At 42.2% G+C, this 26,858-nt stretch overlaps 1 protein-coding gene across 3 annotated transcripts; it reads right to left on the bottom strand.

Moving 5' to 3' along the window:
- Positions 1-451: 451 nt before the first annotated feature.
- SEPHS1 (selenophosphate synthetase 1) lies at positions 452-26,827 on the bottom strand. Of its 3 annotated transcripts, none has more exons than XM_077836469.1 (9): positions 26,789-26,827; positions 23,242-23,500; positions 20,403-20,506; positions 14,406-14,513; positions 13,225-13,379; positions 12,218-12,308; positions 8,576-8,675; positions 5,832-6,044; positions 452-1,755 (listed from the first exon to the last, which is right to left on the bottom strand). In XM_077836469.1, the coding sequence occupies exons 2-9, from the start codon at positions 23,432-23,434 to the stop codon at positions 1,541-1,543; spliced, it is 1,179 nt and encodes a 392-aa protein (XP_077692595.1). In that variant the 5' UTR covers positions 23,435-23,500; positions 26,789-26,827; the 3' UTR covers positions 452-1,540. The 3 variants fall into 3 exon arrangements, with proteins under 3 accessions (XP_077692595.1, XP_077692587.1, XP_077692576.1); XM_077836461.1 differs by lacking the exon at positions 26,789-26,827 and adding an exon at positions 25,945-26,510 and having other exon boundaries at positions 5,832-6,008; XM_077836450.1 differs by lacking the exon at positions 26,789-26,827 and adding an exon at positions 25,945-26,509.
- Positions 26,828-26,858: the final 31 nt, after the last annotated feature.

The raw sequence follows: 26,858 nt of genomic DNA, 5'->3' as shown, positions 1-26,858 counted from the left end.
GAGCACAGCTAAACTAAGCATATGCAGGGCTCTTCCTCCTGGTATGGTTGTTAGTAGCGTTCCTTCCTTACCCTAGGGTACAATTACACAGCTTAACCCATTGTTGGGGAAGGCAGGTAAGCTTTTAGGTAAAGAGCATGATGCATTCCTTCCACTCTTAAATGGAATCTCATTTGGGTGTTTTACATCACTAGTTAATTGATGATTTATGGATAAAAGGATTAAAAATCATCCCAGAGTTTATGCTTCTTAATAAAAAGCATTAGACACTTTTAGATAATCAACTCATCCCACTACTTTGATATCACAAGAGATGTCAAGCTGGATGGAACAACTTTCACAACCTACCTATTAGGGCAAGAACAAGTTTTAATAATTCCACTTTTAAAAAAATTCAGGTAGGATTTTTCCATTCCTGTAATTTAAGTACAAATCAAAAAACGTCATGCACTTGTACAAGAGCAATAAAAAAAATTAAATATTTATTTGAATAACAAGCTTAAGTTCAAGCTGCAAAGTTGGCAATGTAGATTTTAAACACAGATCACAGAAGCGTTCACAAAAGGTATTTGAGCAAAGAACAAAAATACTAAAAATATACTAAACAGCTGCTGATTTTAAACAAAAAAAAGGCTTGTAATCACTATACAAAATGTAAAATGTATTAAACACTACCATCCACAGAACAGAGGTTTGTTTTTAAAGTGATTATATTTAAAAATTATTTGTGTAGTTAATTATATAGTGAATTGTAAATGAATATTATACAGAAAAGTCCTTTTGGTCTGCAATTCCTTTGTTGCACTATAGCATATCCAATCACGTTGCAAAACTGAGCAATTATTGTTTTTTCCTTACTATCAATAAAGAAATTGATAATACAGTAAATATTGTCAGGTCTACAAATAATGAAATTAAAATTTCTCCTTCAACTGTGAAGTGCTTTCCATGCAAAGTTAGCACTTGATTGTTTAACAGTGTGCGCTACCAAGCAACGTCCAGGGTTGTAGATGCTGTCGAGTAAAACTAAACTTTACAAATCAAAGACTGAATGGAATCATGCAACCCTCTTACTACTTGAGTATACCCACTGTGTCACCTATCAATTTACTGCCTTTCCAGAATATCATTCAAGGCATCCAAAATTAGACAATGATAAATATACATATAATGAAAGGACACACACTGCTATTTGACACTACTACTGGTAATGTCTGTGCTACGTGAAAGCACCTTTAAAAAGAGCCTATGCGGCAAGAGATAAGTGTCTAAAGATTCAAAATGAATCAACAGTATTGGATAACAATATAATTCTCAACTCAGAAGCTGCCTCAAGATTAGGTGCATCTTCAGTTAATGTAACAGGAAAAAAAGGCAATGGATTTTATTTTATTAATTGTATCCACTCAAACTGACCTAAGGCCATCAGATGTGCAGACAAATTGAAGTTTTTTTTTTTTCTTTTTACAGTTCTTTAAATTGTAGGATGATAAAGGAATAGATCTATTTAAAAACAAAACAAATAGCTATTTTATCTAGATTAAGAAGTGGCACCAGGTGTCGGGTTCACGTTTTGAGTGGCCACTTGTGGTGCAACTTCAATGATTCGTGGTTTATCTATTATTCTGGCAGTACGATTGCCCTTCTCTACAATCCCAATAATCCATGCTTGGTGACCCTCGCCGTATTTCGGAGATTTGATCTCGGCGCAGAAACGTGCTGCCTGTTCACGTGGTAGACAGATAAGGAGACCTCCTGCAAAGAAAAAGGATCAGCATATTAACTTTTGGTTGCATTTCAACATCAAAACATTTAGAACCTGACCCTGCAGCCCCTATTCAGGCAAACTCTTATTGACTTCATAGGTTCTCTGGCAGAATAAGGACAGCAGAAGATGATTTGGTGGAGGTCTTTCTGCTGTCACTGTAAAACATGAAATTTACTGTTAAATTTATGGTGATAAATAATGTAAGTGTAACCAAATATGCACTGCAAAAGTTAGCAACATGCTAAGGACAACAAAAGATATATTGAAACACAAAGGCATTACAAAACAACAACAAATATTGCAACTCACCCCTACTAAAAATTCACATATAATCATGATGAATAATGGGCCCTATTCTGATACCCTGACTCCCATGTGCATAGCACCTTAATCCTCAAATAATTCCACTGAGTTCACTGGAACCTCTCACGGAGTAAGGTGCCGTTCAAGGTGAGTTAAGGTGTCAGAATGTGACCCAAAGTTATGTCCAGGTATGACCCTACAAGTCTTGCTCAGTCTCTCTGATTTTCGTAGGGTTGCTTATGTGAATAGCGTTTTCAAATATACAGTCTTCTCCACAAAACCCTCTCCCACACGCTCATTATTGATTGAAAATAATATTGTTTGCTAATGAAAGTAGCATATTTAACATTCACTTAGTAAAAATAGGAAAACCGTGGTACTTCAACACCTTTCTTCCAACTATTACTTGCAAGACCATCCTTTTTCAGTGCATTGAAAGGTACTGGAATGGATTTTTGGAGATCTGGGTTCTTCCTGTGAGACCTTGGGCATGGTAATTAATCTCTCTGCACCTCAGTTTCTTATGTGTAAAAAGCTGAAAATACTTCCCACCTCATCGTGCTGTTGTGAAGACAAATCTAATAGTGTATGTGAAGTGATCAGATTTTATGGCAATAAGTGCCATAAAAAGATCTGTAAATAAGTTGATTTTACTAATCAAACCTCACAGCACCTGATGATAGGAAAGAGACATATAGGAATTGATATGTTATTAAAACAACTACTGCATTCAGTACATAGCAATCTCACACAACCCTCTGGTACAGAAAATGGATAGTCCCTGAAGACTTTAGCCAGGGCATTCCTACTCTTATGAAAAGTGCCACAGTATCTTAAAAAGAAAAGGAGGACTTGTGGCACCTTAGAGACCAACAAATTTATTTGAGCATAAGCTTCTGTGAGCTACAGCTCACTTCATCGGATGCATAAGATGTGATCTTATGGATCACAGCTTGTAGGGGTATGGCTGCAGGCTAATAGCTTGCCATGGACTTTAGATTTTTTTTTTTGTGCATACTGAATATCTTCATGTACAAGATGCTCTTCCGATATATGCACAAAGGGAAAGAAATTACATGAAACAGAAACCATCTTTAATTTAAGGCTGCAGAAGAAGCAGCTTTTCAATAGTAGTGGTAATTAAAAAATAATATATGTAAACATTATTTCTAGGTGCAATGTGGACTCACTATGTCTGCTACACATGAAAACACCTACATCTCCCAGGCATTTGAAGATATTCACTCTTCTGTGCCTATTTTTTAAACAAAAGCAGAAAGGCAAAAAACACCATGATGTTTAAACTACTCCAAACATAATGGGCCAAATTAACCCCTGGGGGAAGCAAGTGCTATTCCCATAGAAGTCTCTGGTTCAAATTCAGTTACTTCATTGGTCATGCAAATGGGTCAAAGAATAAGTTTAAATAATAAAACAACATAACTTGCATTTGGCATTCAGTGAACAACTTGCGTACCAATTGAACAAAAGGGAGGAGTGGTGGGAAGTACAGCAGGACAAATGATCAATAAAGGTATAAGGAAGTAACCTGCACTCATCAATTTTCCCCCTCAGCCCCTCCTGTTAGTTGCCTATCCTGCTATCGTATGCCAATGATAAATCTACCTTATGATCTTTAGAAATAGAAATGTCATAAGTTGAGGCTATTTGCAAGTTTCCACTGAAAACAGTTCTCATCTGAACACCCCCCATAATGTGCTGGCCAAGTATACGTCACCAACGCCTATGTGTTATTAAAGTCATGCCACCCTAACACTGGTGTTGGTGGATACTCAAGAAACTTCAGTTATGAGTGCTTTCCATCATTTGCTGTACTCTGCTACAAAAATCTGTTTACAAAATATGAAGCTACAGAGGTAATATTTCAGGAAATTTAAGAAAACAACGGGTAACTGCTCCAATTATCCTGCTAGTAAATACAGGAAATGCTACAAATATCCATGAAGTCCAATTCACATGTTCTGTAACACCTGTCAAATCCAAGTCCATAAATACGTGGAAAACTGGCAAGAGGTATTCAAGCAACATCCATCCACATCTACACTGAATGTAAATAATTGTGGAGAAGCCATTTGAAAGGAATTCACGACAGAGTTTAAGAGACAGCTTATGCTCAAATAAACTGGTTAGTCTCTAAGGTGCTACTAGTACTCCTACCTTCCTTATGAATCATCTAATTTGTTTTCCAGGGTTTCATCTTTTCCAGGAAAAGACAGTGCTGGCCCAAGGTGTGGGATGGACGGCCCTGAGACAGAAGTGCTCTATTCACAGAGCAGGGATAGCGCAGGGGCCAGTATTCCACAGCCTCTCACTCATGAGGGAAGCGCATCAAAGAGTAAGGTAGTTCAATTCAGTCTCCATTCCGTGTTTGGTCTCTCTGTAACTGCTAACTAAGGTGGCAATTAGTCCCATTTGAGGTGGTGTTTGTTATGCAGATATCTGTCCACCAAGAAAGGGACTCAGACTAGCAAACACATTCATGTAGATCCCCAGACAGCCACCACATGATATTTTTCATCTGTACTGACTGGGTCTGGTTTTGAACTCTTGAAAGGGATCATATTCCATATCCTAAACATCTGAACCACAAAGTCTCCCCAGGACAGAGAGCTTCTCTTTAAACACTTATGGCTAAAGAACAATTGAACATATTACAGTAAGTTGCATATTCACTAGGCAGTTTATAGCTCTCATTGGGATACCTCTTTCCAGATCTTCAGACTAAGTTTTTCTTTCAGGGGCCCTCTTTCTGCAGAGAACTTGAATAATACTTTTGGGGGGAGGGAGGGAGGGAGGGCGAGAGCGTGCGTGTGCGTGTGCGTGTGTGTAAAGAAACAGAACGGGAGACCAAGAGGAAAAATGACGTAGAGAAACTTCAAGGAGAAGAAAAGAGCTCTTATTCTAAGAGGCTATATGGCCAGGGAATTAACAAGATACAGAGTTGTTTACCTCCTGGTCTCCAGTTCAAATGCACCTCTAGGAGGTAGTGACCAACAGTTGGTGCCACCTGATGGCTGTTTAGAGGTTTATGTGAAATGAATTTGGTTTTATCAGCCTAATTTCTAATAGATGAATGCAAACAGGACAAAATCATCACTACAATCTGCATCTTACTTGACAGACTCTAGAGAGACCAAGTATTGAATGGCTCTTAGAGATTGAATTCCTTTCTCACTACTAACGATAGTATCTCCAGGTCAGGTTTGTGACACATTCACAGGGCAGTGGGAGAATAAACCTGCACTGTTGATGCTTGTGCTATGTATGGATAGAGTGACAGCTTTAGTCTCTGGGGTTGGCAATCCAGCACTAAAATTCATATACAGATTTATAAAAGAAAAATACAGAATACTTATTTGATTGGCAGTAGCACTGTAGGCAGTGTTACTTTTGAGAAAATGCAGTGCTGGCTATGAACAAATTCAAATATTCACTGATCTGTAATTTTAAAAGAAATAAAATTTTAAAGAAATTCAGAACCATCACTAACTGTAAATGCTAAATGTTTCAGATATTCCCCACAAGAGGTTTTTAAAATACAGTATTTCATAAGGGAGAAGAGAGGCACATTCAAAATAGTTTGGTGGTTTGTTCACAGGCTGAAAAAGTTAATTGTGAGCAGCTGTATGGCTAACACTCTTATCAGCCTGGTAACACCATTCAGAACTCAACACATGGTGTTTGTAGCTACACATCTGGAATAATGTGAAATTCTGAAGGGAAAAAATAAGTCACTCACCTGACGTCTCAGGACAAGTCCCATGCATGAGGCCAAACATATTGCCACATGCTTTGCTAACTGCAGCCATCTTGGCTAGGACAGGAAGGTTATGGATAACGAAGGACACCTCATTTCGTTGTTGTTTGGCTAGATTCTGTGCATGCCCCAGGATTCCAAATCCTGTGATATCTGTAGCTGCATGTGCATTGAAAGTGTGCATGAGTCCAGCAGCTTGACAAGAAAAAACAAACAGGGAAAGTAACATTTATACAGTATGACAGAGACAATTAAAATGGTGTTACAGACCTTTAAAAATAAATATCTAGCCTCCCTGCTCTAATAAAAACCATCCAGCTTCAAATCTTTCAGTAGAAGAGGCAGTTAAAACATAGGGACAACAGAAATTCACAGGTACTGAGCAGATTCGCTTTAAACATTTGATTTGACTGTTGGTTTTTCAGTGTAATTAAATACAGCAAAAGATCATTTTAAATTTAATTATATTTATGAGCATGTTATATAAAAAGTGCTAATGGTGCCAGATCCAAGTTTCCCCCAGCATTTGGGGATGAGGTGTTGAGTGCCCCGGGTTTTGGCTTGGCCCATTAGCTGTAAAGTTCAGATTCAGACTGAATTGGTTTGTTGGTTTCAAAATTTACTTCAGAACTTTTAACATGAGACCTGCGTGTTGCATTTCGAGGGCTTAGAGAAGAGAACATGTACAGGTCAGGTAGTACAGACAGACAAGCAGAGCCAACTCCATAATGTTCCAGCCTCCCAATCTAGGCATTCACGGAATCCTTGGGCATTTGTAATTGCCAAGCTCCTGGCCAGTAGAAAGAAACTTCCATGTGCAGGACAATAGCTTTAGTTAAGAGCGGTTTAAATGCTGTTGAAGGTGACCTACAAAGGGGAGCGAGAAAAATGTTTTGCCCTCTAAGAACTTTCTGATGTATGAACAAGATTTGAGAGGGGTTTTTTACATTAGAAATCCAGGTCATATAGTCTATTTTTTCCTGGAACAGGAGGGCAAGTACCAGGGAAGTAAAATCTGAGAAAGTGAGAGGAGAAGAGATTTTTAAGCATCCCAGCACCCTCAATTAAAGCTTAAAAAACTCCCATATTCAGTTTTATCCCCCTCCAAAAAGATGTCCAACAAAAAATAGGGCCACACTGCTTGCTATTTCTATGGTAACAATTTTTTTTAAAAAGCCCCAAACACTAAAGGAAAGAATTGACATACCACTTTTCCCAGCAGGAAAAAAGGAGCGGGAGGGGGCGGGGAAGCAAGAAAATGAGATGGGGGGGAAGGGGGGAAGTGGCGCAAGGGGAAAAGATCCTGAAACAAAATTTTGAATTCAAAACAAATGAAAAACATCATTTATTTGAAAAGTTTTTGTGAAAATTAAAATTTAAAGTTTTGACCACCCCTACTGTCAGGGCATCAGAGAAACGCAAAATAAAAAAAAAGCAAAGCAGCAGCACAGACCCCAATTTCCCTTAAGAGAATATTTTAACTCAGGGGTTCTCAACCTTTTTTCCCCTGAGGCCACCCCAATATTCTATAAAAATTCCAGGGCCCAGCCGATGTGGAGGGGGGTGGAGGGTGCCTTGGGTAGAAGTGTAGTTTGACTTCCATATTGTGGGGGCAGGGCCTGGCGGGGCTTGGGCCAGCTGTGTCTGGCAGGGCCTGGGGAAGAGTGCGCCACCTCCACCCCCTGACTCACCTCAGCAGGCCACCCAGCCTGTCTGGGCTGGGGGGACGGGAATGGGACACAATCAAAAATTATAAACTCAGAGGGGGGAATGCTAGCTCAAAAAGTTTGAAAACTGCTCAGGGTGCAGGCAAGGGGTAGCTAGGGGCCATGTGCAACGAGGGCTGTTGGTAGCTAGGGGCTCTATATAGGCAAGTGGGTAGCTGAGGGTGGAGGGAGAGGGGTAGTTAGGGTCTGTGTGTCAGGAGGGGCCCCCCCTGCATTTGCTGCTCCCCGAGGGCTCTGCCAGCCCCGGAGCCAGGTACCCTCACCTGGGTGGCTCTTACTGTCTGCATGAGCAGTCAAACAGGGCTGGGAGCTGAGGAGCAGCCGCAACCCTGGACCCCAGCAGCAGGAGATGGGAGAACGCCGCAGCTGCCCACTCCATGGCACCAGACAGAGCAGCACCTGCCCTGCCCTGCTCGGCTCCAGCCTCCACTCTGGCCGGGGGACGGGGCCTTGGGGGTGCTGGGGGACAGGGAGGAGGAGGGGGAGCTGACCCCAGGATTGCCCCACTCTGCTTAAGGCACTGCAATTTGTGGGAGCAATCCCCTCCCCCACCATGCTCCCCGCAACTTCGCCCATGGGCTTGGGGCTTCAGCCCTGGCGGGGGCACCAGCACTCCAGGATTCAGCCCTGCACCTCTGGGCTTTAGCCCTGCAGGAAGTGCTGACGCTTGGGGCTCCAGGCTTCAGCCATGGGCCCCATGAAACAGCTCACAGCTCCCCATGGGACCACAGAACCCCAATTGAGAAACGCTGCTCTAACTCATGTTATTTACTTCACTCACCAGGAAAATGTTCATCTCAAGCACCATTTGTGCCTTTGCTATATAATTAACCAGGGTCTTTTTAATCTTGCTTCATGAACATTGAACAGATTAAAGATGAGAGGCTGAGCTGATGTAGCTTATTTCCCCACAGCAGACAGCTGAAATTAAATGTGGAAAGCAAACCCAAACCCAAACCAAAACAACCTAGACCTCTAGGGCATTCTCATTCTTCATACCTGTTCTGTTGAGCCTTGCCATGTTCATCATTGCCTCCTGGTATGCTAGCTCCACATCTTCTTGAGTTACCACTAGCTTTATTTTATTCCATTTTTCTGGCTATTGGTGGAAGGAGAGGCATGATTTAGTTTATTTTCTTAGTTTTGTGGATGTGTGTTTTAAAATGCATTCAAATTTATGCAACTTCCACTTCTTGAATGTTTAAAACGTTAGCCCTTTAAAAATTAAACTAAACTAAAGTCAATGATATTTTACTAATGTCTTTACGTTTGCAGAAATATAAAACAAGTTTCTCCATTTATATTTGGTTACCCTGTTGTGCCTAGATATTGCAGTTCATAGGGCATTGTATTTAAAGATTTATTAGACACAACATTTAAGTGCTGTACACATTTTACACTGCCCTCTGTGGGCAGATGAAGTCGGGTAATCTATCCTCTAAATACCTCCCTCTGAGAGAACTAATGCAGGATTAAAAGAGATGCACCTTACAACATGCCCCAACATCTAGCAAACCAAGGCACTTTTGGACAAAAAGGGAATAATTCCACAGCTGGCAACTCTCCACCAAGAAGGCTGGGCCACCAGTACCCAAGAGGTCAACCCTCAGGACTGACAGCAAGAGTTTCAAATGATCTTTCATTGTTTCCTCAGTTCTGAGCACTGTAGGGGAGAGCATGCTCTCATTGTAGCAAGCTGGGATCATATCATCCTGTAAGGTTCACCTCCATTTTAAAGTTACCTTCCTTTTTCCAAACATTTTCATAGATTTATTCCACATTCCATCCTTTTCTAACATCATGTGTTAACAACAACTTGTATTTATATAGTGCCTTTCATCCCAAACAATCCCAAAACACTTCACGAACGGATACTCAATAAACAGAGAACTTAATTCATTACTGGAAATAATGCCACATCTAGATTAACAGTTGATTTAGATCAGAAGGGACCATTATGATCATCTAGTCTGACCTCCTGCACAACGCAGGCCACAGAATTTCACCCATCACTCCTACAAAAAAAACCTCACACCTATATCTGTGCTATTGAAGTCCTCAAATCGTAGTTTAAAGACTTCAAGGAGCAGAGAATCCTCCAGCAAGTGACCTGTGCCCCATGCTACAGAGGAAGGCGAAAAACCTCCAGGGCCTCTTCCAATCTGCCCTGGAGGAAAATTCCTTCCCAACCCCAAATATGGCGATCAGCTAAACCCTGAGCATATGGGCAAGATTCATCAGCCAGATACTACAGAAAATTCTTTCCTCGGTAACTCAGATCTCACCCCATCTAATAGCCCATCACCGGCCATTGGGCCTATTTCTCATGAATATTTAATTACCAAAACCATGTTATCCCATCATACCATCTCCTCCATAAACTTATCGAGTTTAATCTTAAAGCCAGATAGATCTTTTGCCCCCACTGCTTCCCTTGGAAGGCTATTCCAAAACTTCACTCCTCTGATGGTTTAAAACCTTCGTCCAATTTCTAGTCTAAATTTCCTAGTGGCCAGTTTATATCCATTTGTTCTTGTGTCCACATTGGTACTGAGCTTAAATAATTCCTCTTCCTCTCTAGTATTTATCCCTTTGTAGTGTTGCTCTGAACTGTTTGAAACAAAACAGGATTAAGACTGGAAGTGAAAAGCATATGTAATGAAAAACCAGGGGAGAGAATTGGAATACATGAAAATATAATTTTCCAAGCTGGAATCTGGTCAGGACATTGTGATTAACACTCTTATAAGAAGATCTGTACAATCATTAATAACCACTAGTGGACACTGGTAGTAACCAATATCTGAAGGAGAGTACTTTTCAGAGCACTGGTTTGGTAATGACTCAAGAGAATTCCACCTACCAATATCATTACCACCACCACTTCCTGTAGCACACAGTTTCATTTGAAAGTTCTCCCAATCAAGGACTGACCCATCTTAGATATCTGCAAGTCAGAGCAATCCCACTCCATGCTCTTCAATCTTTGCTCCACTCCCTGCGACTACACAACTGAGGGAAGAAGATGTGGGCTGCAATCTTCAACTCTCACTCTAAAAATCTTCCTTTTCATTTTTGCCTATGAATGACACAAAGCCCACTCATATTTCCTAATACAGCATCCTTCCATTTCATTATCCCTGTAGCTATACTCTGCAAGAACCTTTCACTACTTCTTTACCACATTTAATGTTTTCGCTCACTTTTTACTCTGTAATCAATCTCCATATTCAAGCTTTCCTTTCTTTCCTGTACAAAAGTTGCTGTGCCATACAGTCTCTCTTCAAAGCATTTTCTGGTACTAAAGAATCTATTTATATAAGTAATAATCCTTTAGAAGCTTTATATATAGATAAATATGATGGGTAATCTCTGTTTTCTCTTCTTTTTAAAAAAAGAACAAAAAAGCTGGTGCAATCTCAACAGAATTTTTCTTTTGCTTAAAGATATACACGGATTTCCTTTCTGCCTCGGTTTTTCACAGCAGAAAGTGCTTTGGTTGACAGTCAAGGAAAATTAAAAGTACTTGAAGTATGTGGCACTTCAGAATAGCCTTCATTTGTGAGTCTGTACGTCAGTGAAACAGGTCAATAAGTGAGATTATGGTCAGAAAAGAGACCATAAAAAGGTCATCTTGCTGTTTCATGTTTATTTCCCACCAATGACTTTTACATTAGGTATTTTCTCTGAGGCCCCCCATCCTGAGATTGGATTGGCATGGGTGGGATGCTGCAGCTACGCAGATTGTAAGATCAGACCTTAGATCTTCTTTTACAAATTTAAGAGAGAAAATAAGTGTTTTTTCTAGCTGCCCATTCTTCAGACTCAATCTAGGCTCTATGGGGGGGAGGGGGAGGAATCAAGCTAGTTTCCCGCCCCACACTCCCTTTGCTGAAAAGAGATTCTGGAATTAGAATACATCTGGCAATTTAGTGGCTGACACCCCAGGCAAATTAGATATCGGCTCACTTTTCTGCCAGTCTATTGGCTCTGCAGTCCCCATAATAGTAAAAATGCATCTTTTTAAAATGGAAACTAAGCAGTGGTAATTCTGAAGACATACAATGAGAGCCAAATCACAAACAGATGCCCATTTTACAATCGCTTTTCAGTTCAGTAGCTACGTTTGCCTTAAGTACATATGGAAATATTTCCACGTACATAGTGCAACTATCGATATTTTCTTAAACTCAAAGTGTAATATATGGACTGTAGAGATATTTCCATGTACCCACATACAGAAAATCCATGAACATTGGGTGAAATCCTGGCCCTACTGAAGTCAACGTGGCCAGTAATTCACCCAGGATGTCAAGTCATTGCTTTGTTCACCGACAGGCATCCAGATCCAGTTTTTTTTTTTGTTATTAATCATGTTATTAATCATGTACAGTAGTGCCTAAGGACCAACCAAAAATGGACCCCATTGTGCTAGGCACTGTACAAACAGAGTAGCAGACAATCCCTGCCTGGAAGAACTTGTAATCTAAACCCAAAAGGCAGACACAGGGTGTGGGGAAAGCGATAAGACAGCAATCCCCTTAAATACTACTTAAACTAGAGAGTGTTCCAATTTAAAAATGTTGTGGCCCTTCATGCAATATCACTGACACTTCATCCCATTCTAAGCAGTTTACTCACAATATCTAGCCATTGGTGGACAGCTACAGCCACTTGCGTTCCCAAGGGTTTAGTCAACACAAGCACATCTCCTGGCACTGCATTGTCTGGCCTGCAAACAAAGTGTTCACATATTAATTACAAAGTGAAGTTTACACTTGAATAGGAGTATTAGGTTGGAAATTATATTTTCACAGTACCATACATTCCATTGCACTTAAAATTGATATTTTTAGAAGACATATACAACTTAAAAAACCCCCATCTAATTACCCTGTGGGTTTTGCTGTCACAGAATATTATTGAGGCAGAGAGCTTATGAATATATTTAAAAGGAGATTATATCTTCATATAAAGGATAGTCCCTGCAGTTGCATAAGATCATGCATTTTTTCCTATTAAGTTGTTGGGTACATTAGGACAGAAGAAACAAAGGACATGTTTTCAGTCCTCATAATTCAAGGCATACGTGAATCACCAGTTGGGGGCAGGGGGAAATTCCTTCTTATGGTATAATACTCCACACAGGGAAGGAGTATTATACCTTCCTCCATAGCATTCAACATTGGCCAATGTTGGACACAAGGTAATAGATAGCCTGAAAACTGTAAGCACAGCACTGGTGTGACATTTGTGTTCTTTACTTCAGATACCATTTAAAAAAAAAAACAAAACCCACCAGCATCCTGACCAGTTTTTAAAAGCCAGGCTATCCATCTCCAACTATCATTCAGATATAAAGATTCCAAAGTTTAAATTTTCCTCTTGAAGGAGCATATATGAGCACAACATATCAGAAATGAAACACTCTTTTTGAAAAAGCAAACCAGGGCAAGAAAGATGTTGGCAGCAATCTTAGATATCTCTAAGATATCCATCACAAGAGTACCCAAGTACTGAGAAAATACATCTTTATTCATCAGGAAAAATTAAAATAAAGAACATGATATGGTATTAAAAAGGAAGATACACTTTTATTTAACCCTTTGATATGGCACCATGCAATTTTGTTCAGTGATTTAACTTACATTATAAATTCATTAGGCTGACAGACTGTAGTGGCCACTCCTCCTAAAACAATCCAAGGATTTAACACTGTTTGGCCACCAGTCACAGATGTTCCTGCCTCTTCCGCTGCATCTTTGAAACCCTGGATAATTAGAGGCATCACTTTGTCCCTTTCCTATAGATCAAAGTACAGAGGTCAGAGTTTCATTTTAGCAGTGTCTACTCATTTCACAACAGGATCAGGGCATTAGGAACTCAATCCAGCTCCCACTGAAGTCCACGGCAAGATTCTCATTCAGCAGAAGCTGGATCAAGCCCTAAAAAAAACGTTAGTTTCCAGCAACTGACATTCCACACAGTACTGTCATGGATTCACAGTTCCTTGTAAAATGTTGAAGGAACATCCCCAAAAGGTCACACAGGAGCTAAAAAAGCTGGGACATGAACCAAGGATCACATAGATCCAAGTCTCTGCTCCTTATGGACTGAAGAAAGTTCTGCAAATTCAGATCATCCTTCTGTTTAATCTGGTGCAGCCCAGAGCATGCTAGTGCCATAGGGGAAAGAGGAATTTGGCCGCTGGTCCCTGAAAAAGATTGCTCTCTATTCTTTGCTTCCCACTATCCCACCCAGCTGAACAACCACAAGGTCCCAGGTCATTTCTTCCTCCAAGAGGGCAGCTCTTTTTCTGCTCTGCCATCTGCCACAGGTGCTGGTAGTTTCCAAAAATCCACCTCACTTTCTTTGGCACCAGATCAGTAGTGCTTCAAAGGAAGCATCACAACAGCTGGCCCAAAAGACCCCAGAGAGCACCTATACAAGTTCTTATACCACACCTATCAACGTGGTATTCAAGAGTTGTCTCAGGCCCCTACCGTACAGGGCTGAGCAGGAACAGGGACACTGTTTGGGAGAAGACAACTAAAGTACTGGCAGAAAACGTGCAGCCAGAGAAGAGCTGTTCAGGACCAGCCTGTTGGCAAGCAGATACAGAAGTCCTATCAATATGCAAGTAACTGATTCTTAGGAGTAGCATTCTATGAAACCACGCACCGAGCCCCTTTTTAAAAAGGCCCAAAACTTTGAGGAAAAAAGCATTAACATGTATACTGCAAAGCTCAATGATCATTTAGGGTAACACACTGTGGGAGGTGTAGTTATTTGGGTTCATTTGTTTCACAGTAATCATCATGGACCTTACCCTATCTGTCATTTTATTACTGATCCCAAGGAGCATCAACATGTTGTCACATTCTGTGACCCCCATAGCATAAAGGTCACTTAGGACATTGGCACAGGCTATACGTCCCTGCAAAGAAACAAAGACAAAAAAATCCAGATCAGTATTTCCGTATGTTTAGATAACGCTTCACATGAACAGGACAGTTCTAGTCTTTAACACATGGTTATACTCTGAGATTGTAAAACTGGCATGTTCTCACTCCACAGACCTGCTCCCTGCCTCCGCTCTAAATCAGAGCTTCTCTCTTTAATAACAATGTGCCCAGTTCCTCCATACCTCCACTGAAGTCAATGGAGCAATAATATGCCAATTTACATCAGCTGAGGATCTAGTCCCATAAGTTTATATTGCTTTCTGATTCTGTTAGCCCTCCAGAACCAGCATAGCTATGAGGCAGTGAGTTGGATTCTAATCCTTATTTTGCATTATCTCAGAATTGTTTACTAAGTTCCCATCAGTTATACCTGTGCAAAACTACAGATGGAAATGCAGAGATATCACTCAGGACATAATGCAGTTATGCAGACGTAACCAAAGGCCTATTTAGCCTACAAAACAGTTTTTGTAAGAATGTAGAGAGCAGAGAGGAGATAGCAAAAACTCCTTGATGAGGAAACAGCTGAAGACACTGAGCTCTCTGATGAAGAACATGCCCAGTAGGAAGGGATGTCAAAACAAAACAAACCTACATCATCAGCCAAATTCTGTTCTCAATTACATTGGTGTAGGTCTGGGGTAACTCCACAGGCTTTAATAAAGTACTCCTGGGGGGATTCTGCGCGACTGCGCACCCGCAAAAACAGCTCCCTCCCCGCAGAATTCCTGCAGAAAATGGCAGGCAAGCAAAGAGAAATATTGTGCATATAATTTTTAATTTTTGGCACAGAATTTTAATTTTTTTGGCGCAGAATTTCCTCAGGAGTAATAAAATTAATCTGGATTTACAACTATAGAGATGGAACAGAATCTGACCCTATGTTTTTAATATCCATTTTTCTGCAATTTCCCCAAAACCTTAATATGATAAAAATAACTGCTCCACATATTTAAATACAACAGTTTGGGCCAAAGGAAAAAAAATCCTAGATAGAAAGCAGAGAAAAAAAAATATTTAAACTAAAGTGCAAATCTTCATTGTAAGAGTTATATTAGAATGCAAGCTCTTTGGAGCAAAGACCATGACACTCACTTTGCTAGAAGGTGCCCAGCTCATCTTTTGAGCATACTGTTTTACACCATACAATCTGACCACAATGGACCATCATCCCACTTCAGCTACACACACAGAGCTCCCCACTGAGGTTAGCGGGGCCCTCTGCATATATCTGAAACTGGAATATAATTGAGTATTTTAAATTATTTAAAAGGCTTGCTCACTATGCACACTAAATGCCAAGGAGACCCACTGCTAGTTTTGTAAGAACTAGTACTTGTAAGAGTCCTTGTGGCACCTTAGAGACTAACAAATATATTTGGGCATAAGCTTTTGTAAGGAGGCTCGAACATGTCATTTTCCTTTCTGTACTGGGATTATCAAACTATTAAGCATTATCTTCAGTGTTTACCAAGCAAGCTGCTAGTTTATGCTCTCTTAAGAACAAGAGATAAGGTTTTCAAAACCACAATGACAACAGTTCTCTGGTCTAATGGTAGGAGGTCAATGCAATACCCTGCCAATAGGTAAAACCCCCAGGGAGACACACTCAGGAATTGCAGATCTCAAGTCTGAGAAAACTGAGGTGGAGAAAAACTTGGCAACACACGTACTTTGCCTCCAGTATTGGCAAACACCAGAAGGTTCATAATTGTGGTTAGCCTGGGTACAAGTGTCCAAGCTCTTGGATGTTTATCTGGGGCTTCACCCTGCAAACCTTTAGCCATATGATTAGTCCCACTGAAACAAATGATCTACTTTTAGGAGTAAGGACAACTCATGAAAACAAAGCTCTCTTCTGCTCCTGTACTTAAAACATGCCTCTCTCATATTGCATGAGGGGCTTGTAAAAGACTCCACCTATTATTTAGGCTCCTCCCAACACTTCCCATTAGAAGAGCTGTTTTCAATTGCTTATAATAGGGGTGGGAAAAATTTTTGGGCTGAGGGCCACATCAGGCTTGCAAAACTGTACGGAGGGCCGGGTAGGGAAGGCTGTGCCTCCCCAAACAGCCTGGCCCCCTCCCACTTCCCGCCCCCCTCAGAACCTCCGACCCATCCAATCCCCCCTGCTCATTGTCCCCTGACCACCCCTTCCCGGGACCCCGCCCCTAACCGCCCCCCCTCCGAACCCAACCCCCTATCCAACCCCCCGGCTCCAACCCCTATCCACACCCCTGCCCCGACAGGCCCCCCGGGACCCCTGACCCAGCCAACCCCGACCCCTTGTCCCCTGACCGCTCCCTCCCAAGACCCCCATCCCTAACTGCCCGCCCAAGACCCCACCCCCATCCAACCCGCCCTGCTCCCTCCCCCCCCCCCAGGACCCTGCCCCTCCCGCTCCCTGTCTCCTGACCGCATCCCCTCCCAAACTTTCACCCAATCCAACTGCCCCCTGACTGCCCCCCAGGACCTCCTGCCCCTTATCCAACTCCCCCCACCCCCTTACCATGCCACGTAGAGCAGCAGGACAGGCTTATTGGAAAGCCTGGGAGGTGGGCAGGCGCAAGCAGCTCTGCTCGCGCAGTGGCATGGCTGCGGGGAGGGGGAAGTGAGGGAGGGGCCGGGGGCTAGCCTCCCCGGCTGGGAGCTCAGGAGCCAGGCAGGACGGTCCCGCGGGCCGGATATGGCCCACGGGCTGTAGTTTGCCCACCTCTGGCTTATAACTTTGTCAAACTATAACCATTTGGACTGAAACTCTGCATGCCTTGTATCTGCCTCCGGCTGAATGTTGGAAAATTTCAGCCAAAATGGTTCAGCCATTTCCAAAAATAAGGCTACAAAAAATGTTGTTTTGTCCACGTTAAAAAATTATTGCAACTCTTACTTCGAAATGATCTAGCATCCCCATGCTTTGAAGCAAGGACTTGAAATTTGGCAGCAGGGGGTGGCCTTTGTGTCAGAGATGAGCCTTTTGCTAACCATATGCTAACCAAAAATCCACCCGACTTTGTCCCCGTTATAAGCCCTTGGAAGAAAAAAATATATATAACTGCTTGCACATGCTGAGTAGAGAATTCCTGGAGCTTATCAATTAAAATGTCCAAAGATTCTGTCCTCTATCCCCTCACAGTTCCTAATATTACTCAGACTGCACATCATGTGTTATCCTCACAGAGCAACTGCCCGTGATTCAACTCAGGGCTACGTGGACTCATGAGGCTTTTCCCTGTAATGGTTGCTCCAGGCTGGGGTGAGGCCAATCACCGGAGCTAACACTACGGCACCTATTTCTCCTTTCAGTGCCCCCAAGGAGTCATGGAGGAGTAAGCCATCTGATTCAAATACAGATAGGAGGGAAAGGAGCAAATTCAGACAAGGAATATGGTAAGACTGGAACTGTAGGGTAGGGAGAGGAGGGAGATGAGACTTTGAGCCAGGTGGCTTGGAGGCAGAGAGAACTTTGAGATTGGAGGGGGAGCTGGGTGGAGGGAGACTGGGGCTACCTGGACAAGAAGACAGACTCGAAACCAGTGCGTGTGGTGGGAGAGGAGATACACATCTTACAAGGAGCTGGGGTTCAGTTGGAAAACTGGGAATAGCCAGGCAAAGAGACTGGGACAAGGAGACAGGGAGGGGATGGGAGGAGAAACAGATGGATGAGGAGCCAGCAGTGGGAAAACTGGGACTTGCTGGACAAGGATACTGGGACTGGGTGTGGGAAAGGGGAAAGACCGGGAGTCAGGGGGAAACTGGAACTCTGAGGGTGCCCATAGGGGGAGGCTAGGATGGGCTGAACAAGGAGACTGGGGTGAGATGTCTGAGGAGCAGAGACTTGGACTGGAACAAGGAATTAGGAGTTGAGAAGAGATAGAACTGGGACAGGTTGGAAAGGATGAGACAGAAAGGGGTCAAACTTGGGGGAAATGGTCGGAAGAGTCAGCGCCCACACAAGACCCCCCTCTCCAGGGCCTGGAATGGAACCCAAGATTCCGGAGTCTCACTGTTCTTCTGCTGTCAGCAAATACCTAGGAAATCCACTGACAAAGCGTGTCTCATGCCCCTCTAGTGCTGGTCCACACAGAGCTTTGACAACCTACTATTATATCAGTGACTCCATTAGTTCAAGCGGCAGAGATCTGCATGGTGGATCTAAAGGTTCCAACTCTGCTGATAAACCGCAAGGGTGTCATTATGATGCCACATGATGGAATTTGCTTTTTCATTATATATTTTTTAAAAACCTAGAAAATCACACACAAACTTTGTTTAAAGAACACTAGTAAAGGGGCAATGCGTGTCTAAGTATGCTGACCCTACTCGAAGTACATTGCCTTTTTAAGTAGATCAATAAGTTGAGACAGCAGCTGCTGCCAGCAAGCTCCCTCGGTCCTGAGCCCTGTTGTGTCCCCACCCTGCTCTGTGGAGATGGGGTACAGGAGCGGGGGGACAGGGACACCTTGACATCAGCACCCCTCTTCCCTCCCTCTCCCGGACAGCAAGCAGGAGGCTACCAGGAGCAGCTCCAAGGCAACAGGCAGGAGCAGCACAGGGCAGTGAGGGGAGGAACACCTGAACTGACTGAAATTGATAGCCTGCTGGGCAGCTGCCACACAGGGAACTTACGGGAGCTGTTGGGGGGGCTGCTGGCCCACCCTGGTTCCAATCCCTCCCAGCTAGATCCAACAGGCTGCTCTTCCTGCAAGCAGTGGACAAAGCAGGCGGCTGCCAAACCATGTTATAAAGGAGCATTGTGCAACTTTAAATGAGCATGTTCTCTAATTGATCAGTGATTTAACAATGAAACAACCATAACCGGGACAACGTTAAGTGAGGAGTTACTGTATGCGATCGTGTTATTAAAGACTGTAGCATAATGCATATGCTCAAGAGAGATGTATTAAGGTTGCACAGGCAACCTTAATTCAGGCATTTCCTAACTTTTGAGTGCTTGACTTTGCAACCTTAATAATGGTCTTTAAAAAAATGTTTTGGTGTATAATACGGATCACCACCAGCGCAAATAGCACTGTAAAAACACATGCATCTCTTTTGTCAGAGAAGCAGTAATATAATCCGAGTACAGAACTGGAAACCAGCCGCGAATCCTAATCCAGTTACTGTTCCTGGACTTTAATCCTCACTCTGCCACTGACTTGCTATATAACCTTGGACAAGTCATGTAGGCCCAAATCCTCAAAGCTATTTAGGCACCTAATGTGCCTAAGTACCTGTGAGGATCTGGGCCATAATCTCTCTCAACCTCAATTTCTCCATCTGCAAGGTGGAGACAATAAAAAGAAGTGTTGAGGAGACTAGTGATTTTGCAAAGAGCTCTGAAGTTGAAGAGTGCAATATAATTGCCAAGTATGATTATTTAGGCTCTTCCAGTCCTGCAATTTTATCTAATCATTTCAGAAGCCCAGAAAACATCCTAATTGGAATTTGGTTCCCTGAGTAGGTCAGAGGATAAGAGGGCTTTCTACTTAATCTGAACCAGTTTGCCCAGTGCCTCGCAGAGAACCCCATTTCCCTTGACAGCACTTTTCCAACCAAAGTGACTCACTGAATAGCAGTAGGGGGCAGCTTTGTTTTTAATCTTAGCTATTCTCCAGACATTCCCACCTTTAGAAAGCATTGCTGCAACTGCATTGGCAAATATGGGAATGACACGGGAGTGGAAATATGAAAGAGTTTCTTTGTCTCATACATATCTCTGAGAGACACAGAACATGACAAACCAACCAGTGCAATGGCTGATTGTACAAGACAGCAAGTTCTCACCAGCGTAGACAACTCAGATTAATGAAAGCACAAATCAAAGCCAGCGATACATGTAATTGCAAATTCAGGCAACTTACCATCATATAAGGGTCATCCACAATGGGATAAATGTAATCTGTTGTCTGGACCAAAGACAAACCACCATGTCTTAAAGGAATGACACAAGTGTCCATCCCAATTCCTGCAAGGACAGGAAACCATCAATCAACTGAATAATTTATTTATCCCTTAGATGACTGAAATTCTCAATAAAAGGGAATTTGTAAAACAGGCCTATGAAACACAAGCCACGGCCAAAGGAGCAACCACCACGATTTTGTTCCTCAGGAGGTATATTGTAAACAAATGAAACAAACTAAGATGAAGAAAAACTTGAGAATGAGACAAGAAACTGAAGTGGGAAAGCTATATATGTAAGAGCTAAACATCCATGAGTTACAATCTAATGCAATTTAATAATGTATGGCAAGTTTAATTATGATGGGGGTTTCTTCTTTTTTGAAGATGTTTGCCCTGTATTATATCATTCTGGGGGGAAACCTGGCAGGTGTTCTTCAAGTTTGCTAGGTGGCTGTTCTCGGACCACCTTGCCAAAACATTATAACAGTAGTTTTAATCTTCAGTAATAATTTACCACAATCATCACGGCAAACCACAAAGGCACGTAGCCTCCTTGCAGATCAAGCACAAAGCTTTTGGTACCCACGAGATCACTGACTGCATAGCAGCATTCCTTGGTAAACAAGCTTTGTAATCCATCGGTCTTCCATCCTAATAAACCCATACCAAGAAAAATGCTGAAACTGAACTACTCTGACGGAAGTGGTTGGCTATATAGCCTCAATATATACTTTCCCCACTTTGAAAAAAAATGCTAAATGTGCTACAGTCCACCTCTTAGGTCCTCATTCGGCAAGCTGATTCATGCACGTGGACCCTCTGTAATTGTGTGAAGCTCTACTGATCTCAGTGCGGTTTCACAGGGGCAAAACATTCTGCCATACATAACAGCTCAGAGGATTAGGGCCTGAGTGCCCAAATCTGCAATCTCCTACTCATGCAAGTATTCCTGACTGCATTTGGGACTACTCTGAGTGAGTCATAACTACTTGTGGGAGTAGGGCCCAATTCCGCAAATCCTATTCCTCCCTAACAGCATCTTAGAAGTACCATCCATACACACGGATAAGGAAGTCACTGGCCTTCTTTTAAAGCACAAAAGATCAAAAGAAATACTGCCAAATGCATTTCTTGATGCATTTGTTAAAGGGATATTCATCTTAAAGCACATTTTAAGAAGACTTAGCAAGTCTATTAATAACACAGGTGAGAAAACTAAGTTTTGAAAATTCCTTCCAGCTTTTAACTTATTTTCCCTCCTCCCGTTTATTGTTGCCCATTCATAAGGCTGAACAATAAAAACTAAACTAGCAATTTCAGTGTTGTTTACAGCCAGTTTTGCTTTCTAGCCCTCATGAAACAACAGTCGGTTGAAAAACTGCAGAGGACTAATTAAATCCAATTAAACAAGCACCCTTTTTTTTTTTTTTTTTTTTAAAAACTCATGAAAACATTTCTATTATTTAAAAAAAGGTGCCACACAAAAATTAAATTTTGGGCCAAAATGAGATCAGAGCGCCTCTTATCATGGGTCCTCTTAAATTATATTGCCACTGAGCCTCAAACACAATTACTTCATAGATATATTTCATACAAAGATTGTCCTTGTTTAAGTGGGAACATTGGCTTTCTACTGATTTTCACAGATTCTGCCCTCTTTGGGAAAACCATGTTGTGACCTGTTAGTCTAATAAGGGTTATCTAGTTACGTTAAAATTGTTTAAAGTGAGCTCACTGTATGCCAGATTAAATAATAGTAAAATATTTTTAAAAAAAACAAACAACTAAATTGATAAGCCTGAAGTGGAAGAATTTCTAAAATTTGCACTGTGGAGACGAGGTTAAATACACAGTGCTAAACAAACAGATGAACGGAATTAAAAACCTGTGATTAAACATTCTGTCTTAACTAATTTATCTGTATCAATATTAGGTACTGTAGCTGGTATCAAAATTCCCACACGCACCCTGTTCCCTGTGAAGGTTGCTTCTGCAAGTTACTTTTCTGTTCTCCTTGCATCACTATGCAAATACCAAAGAGAAAGCAAATCTGGCAAGAGCCATATAGGTCTTGTAGAGACAGCCTTTCCCATGAAACCTCTACAGGGAGAACAGAAAAGTTTAAAGAACATGACACAATGAGAGGACTGAAAGACTGATTCCCCCCCCCAACCGCCCTCCCCCTTTTGGCTCACAACAGTGGATTCAATTTAGAAATGAAGGCAGGCTAAATTTGGGAACTGGATAAGTATTTACAATCAATTCTCAGCTTCACTTTGAGTCAGAAAATAAACTGTTCAATATTTTAGGGGGAAAATCCACAACTATAGTCATAGTACTGTTTCAGAATTATCTATTTTGCATTCACCAAGGAAATACTAAAATGGATACAGTTGTTTTTAGAAATCAATTGTTACTATTTTGGTTACTGAACTTCCACATAATTCATGTACAGAATCTATTAGTGAAAAAGACTATTGTTCTTCTCATATTATAAGCTCTCTCTACTTTTAGAGTCATTTCATTGCTCCTTTTTTCCCCTTCATAGTTAAGTGCTTTGCAGAAAGGATATGAATAATTGCAGTACAAAATTATTTTTCTTGTACAGCAAGATGACAACTGCAGGTTTATCCCTCGCATTTCTGGACACAATCCCTATCTTGTTAATGTATATGCATCGGACAACACCTTAATTTTAAATTAAAATAAACTAATAGGCTAACAGTTAACTTGATCTACTGTTTATGAAACAGGGAAATAGCAGTACCGCTTGTTACTAGAGAAACAAATACTCACCCAACCTGGGCATAACTGCTCCCAGAAACTGTTCATCTTCTTGAAAATGGTTTTCTTGTAGGGACTCAAGCAGTTTCTGTAAAACATCCTGAGGCACTTTACAGCCTGTGCCTTTAAGTTCAGTGAATCGAGTCAGACGGAAGCTCTTGTCCAGTTCATAAGTTTCTGGATTAAAGGACTCCCGAACAGACATGGTTCTGAATGCTACCTCCCCCCCCACCTTGAGCAAGCGTATTTGTTGGTTTCTCTGCTGATCAACCTAGTTAGAAAAATTGAGAACATTAGAAAATTCTTAGAACCTACAAGACAAGAAGTTAGCGTATGTACTGTAAATAATATCAAAATATTAATGTAGAGGTTTTTGGGAGGGATCTTTTTGTTGTTTCCCCCCCTCCACTTTACTTATTTAAAAAAAAAAAAAAGGCAAAGCAAAACATCAAGCAGACATCATCTGTTACAATAGGAGGGTATATCCCACAGATAAGCTTCCTGAGGCTACAAGGGAATGGTTCCTCTTCCATCTTCTGACATTTAAACTGTAACATTGTCAGGCCAGTCAGAGGAATTATATGACTTTTCCCCTACAGTTATGCCACACCAGTGTTTAATTAAAAAAAAAAAAAGTCTACAGACCCCATTTAACAGAGAGAGAGAGAGAGAGAGAGAGAAATAAGCGTTACAGTTTTAGTTACTGGGAACAATCCCTAAGAGGAGCCTTAGGCCCTGATCCTGCAACATGCTCAGGCATAGGGGTCTTTGTACACTAAGGCTTTGTATACAATGGAACTTTGTCAGCAAAACTTTTGTCGTTTGGGGTGTTAAAAAAACAAAAAATGAACAAAGCCCAAACGACAAAAGTTTTACAGACGAAAAGCGCCAGTGTGAACACTGCTTTGTCGACAGGATAAAGCTACCGCCGCTTGTTGGGAGAAGAGCTCTCTCCTGCCGACAAACAGCAGCTACAAAAGGTGTGTAGTGTAGACAAAGCTTAAGCTCATTGCAAGATCAGAACCTTAGGCAATAGCCTCTTTATTTCAGGCTCAGTTCTGGTATAAGAGGGCACAACTCATTTAGTCAGCAGAAATACACCTGTTCACACCAGCAGTATATTTTCCCTAGAAGACCTATGTGCTCGTAATATAAAGCATTACGAAGGGAAAACATTTAATCAGGATATTTCCTCTAAAAGCATATTTTATGATGTTCATACCCGAAAGCTGTTCAATAGAAACATGTTCATGCCTCTCAGGACTTTTTTTGGAACTGAACATACGTAATCAGAGTAAACGGCCCATTAGAAAGTTAATGTAAAAAGAGACTGATGAAATTCATTTAATAAAATTCTTAACAATGCACATCTAATTTTAGAACTCTTTTTCCACTCTGAGTCAGACATACAACACACTCCAAAACTAGTAAGAGGCCAAACTGAAGCGTTTAACTTTTACATCAGAATGGTGGGGATATGATGCCATTTATCTTTCTTGGAGAAAAACCTTTCCTGGAATTATTTAAAGTGACCTACATACAGTAGTGTCTTAGAAAGCAAATGTCATGCCTATCAAAAGGGTTCAACAGGCAGTACTGACTGACTGCTGATCATGTTGTTACTGGGTTCAGCTGAAAAGTTCAACACCACTACTGGCCTCTATTCAGTTCGTTTGGTACCATTCAAAAAAAAAAAAAATCATCTACAGCCTTATGCAACTGGGTCCCCCAGTATACAGCTTATCAGAAGGCTGCTTCCTAAAAAGTTCTACAAACTCTCAGGGATGTTATTTTATTGACTATGGCATAGAATGGCAATTCAAGTTTTAAAGTCCCTGAAAATTTCTGATTAGGAACTGAACTCCTCTTTACAGTGTTTTCCCTCCTTCCCTGGGAGGCGTGTCACTTATTTAAAACAAGTCTTCAAAAACCCAAGCTTGGGCAATAATCCAAGCTCTCATTACAAGAACGTGTCTTGGATGAGCAATGCATTTGGGTTGTAACTTTTGTCTTCAATGCAAGACAATAAGGACTAGCAATCAGAGAGGATACTAACTAGAAAACAACCTGTCGAGAGAAGTAGGAGAAAAAACTGGCTTTTAATGGAAAAATATTTTTTGATATTTTCCAGAAAAATTGTAAAAAATAGCGTTTTCCAAGTGGGGAAACATTTCCCTTCACTTACCGGAACACTGGTGTATTCTTAGCACCCCCTATCCACTTCTATAGGAAAGGATTTAGAGGCCAAAGGCAACAAGCAGAACTTTTTGCATAGTCTTGAGCACGAATACACGCACTGATATATATTCCCTGATTTTAAAAATAAACGTTGGACTAGACAAGTGACAAAGTTATTTAGTTAAAAACCTCAATATGGAAAGGAGCACAAAAGACTTTGATGAAGATCTGAATGTGCTGCGTGCAATAATTTCGTACACTCCCATGGAAGCAACCTTACAAGATCCAATTTCATGTGACTTTTGGCACCCTGCACAAACATGCATTTCTAGCATTCAGTGTATTTGTAAAATAAACAACCCTCCCCATTAGAACAAATCCCCCCCCATACTCCAGATGTTTGTTACTTTAAAACAATGACAAATATTAAAAGATAGAGTTTAACCCTTGCCACTCTACAACCCTGACCTTAAATAAAAATGTACGTTGGAGGGTGGCAAGGAAAAAAACGACGGCAGAACAGGACCAGATACCTACCCAAAATAAACCCAAGGACAGGGAATAGCAACACAAGTGAGGGGCATCTACAAGGCAAAGAACTGCAACAAGCATTTCTCCATGGAGTGTAGCGCAGAGGGCTGTGGAGAGACATGGCTCTGGGACACCTTAAATTTCAAGCTGCTGCCTTTAAAGGCAAGCAAGGGCCTCTACTGCTGCTCTTTGTGCAGCCGTGTGGGAGCCTTAGCTGGCTGTGTACAGGAAAGAACCGTGCACGCAGAAATCCCCTTCTATCCCCCCAAAGGAGGCTCCTACTAACAGAGCTTTGCAAGGGGTGGGGGGAGAGAACGATCTCCCTTACATACGAAATTATTAGCAGCAAAAGTGCGGGGAGAAGGGGGGAGGCAGGTAAAATGTCAGCAGAAGCAGAGTTAACCCTTCGCTGGAAGCAGAACTGCAGGGGCAGCGTTTAAAGGCGAAGAGCCGCAGCCGCCCCCCATTGCCGCCGCAGCCCCGGGGAGGGCGCGGAGGGGATGGAACGTTCCCCGGGCGCGGCGCGCGCCAGGCTCCCCGGCCAGGGGACTCCACGGCGCGGGGCCCCAGCGGCAGCAAAAATGTCGGCGGGTGAAAAATTTAACCCATCGCCTGCCGGCCTCGGCGCCGAGACTTTTTTAAAGCGGCCCCGGCGGCGCCTCGCATCCCCTTCCCCCGCCCCCCCCGCGGCCGGGCTCAGGGGCTGGGGCCAGGCATGCCCCGTGCGCCCCGGCCGGCCAGCGCAGCGCGGGGAGCCCGCTCCCAGTGCAGGGCCGGGTGTTTAACGGCGGAGGCGGATTCCCCTTTAAATCTCCCCGCTTGCCCCCCCCTCCCCAGGTCTCCCTCTTACCGGCTCGCTCCTCGCCCTCCCTCCGCCTCCTCCCGCGAACGGGACTCCCAACCCAGTCCCACAATGCACC

The sequence above is a fragment of the Eretmochelys imbricata genome, chromosome 1 (genome assembly GCF_965152235.1).
Source record: "Eretmochelys imbricata isolate rEreImb1 chromosome 1, rEreImb1.hap1, whole genome shotgun sequence".
Classification (NCBI taxonomy): Eukaryota; Metazoa; Chordata; order Testudines; family Cheloniidae; genus Eretmochelys; species Eretmochelys imbricata.
The sequence above is the reverse complement of the archived record's forward strand: the minus strand, read 5'-3'. Positions and strand labels throughout refer to the sequence as shown.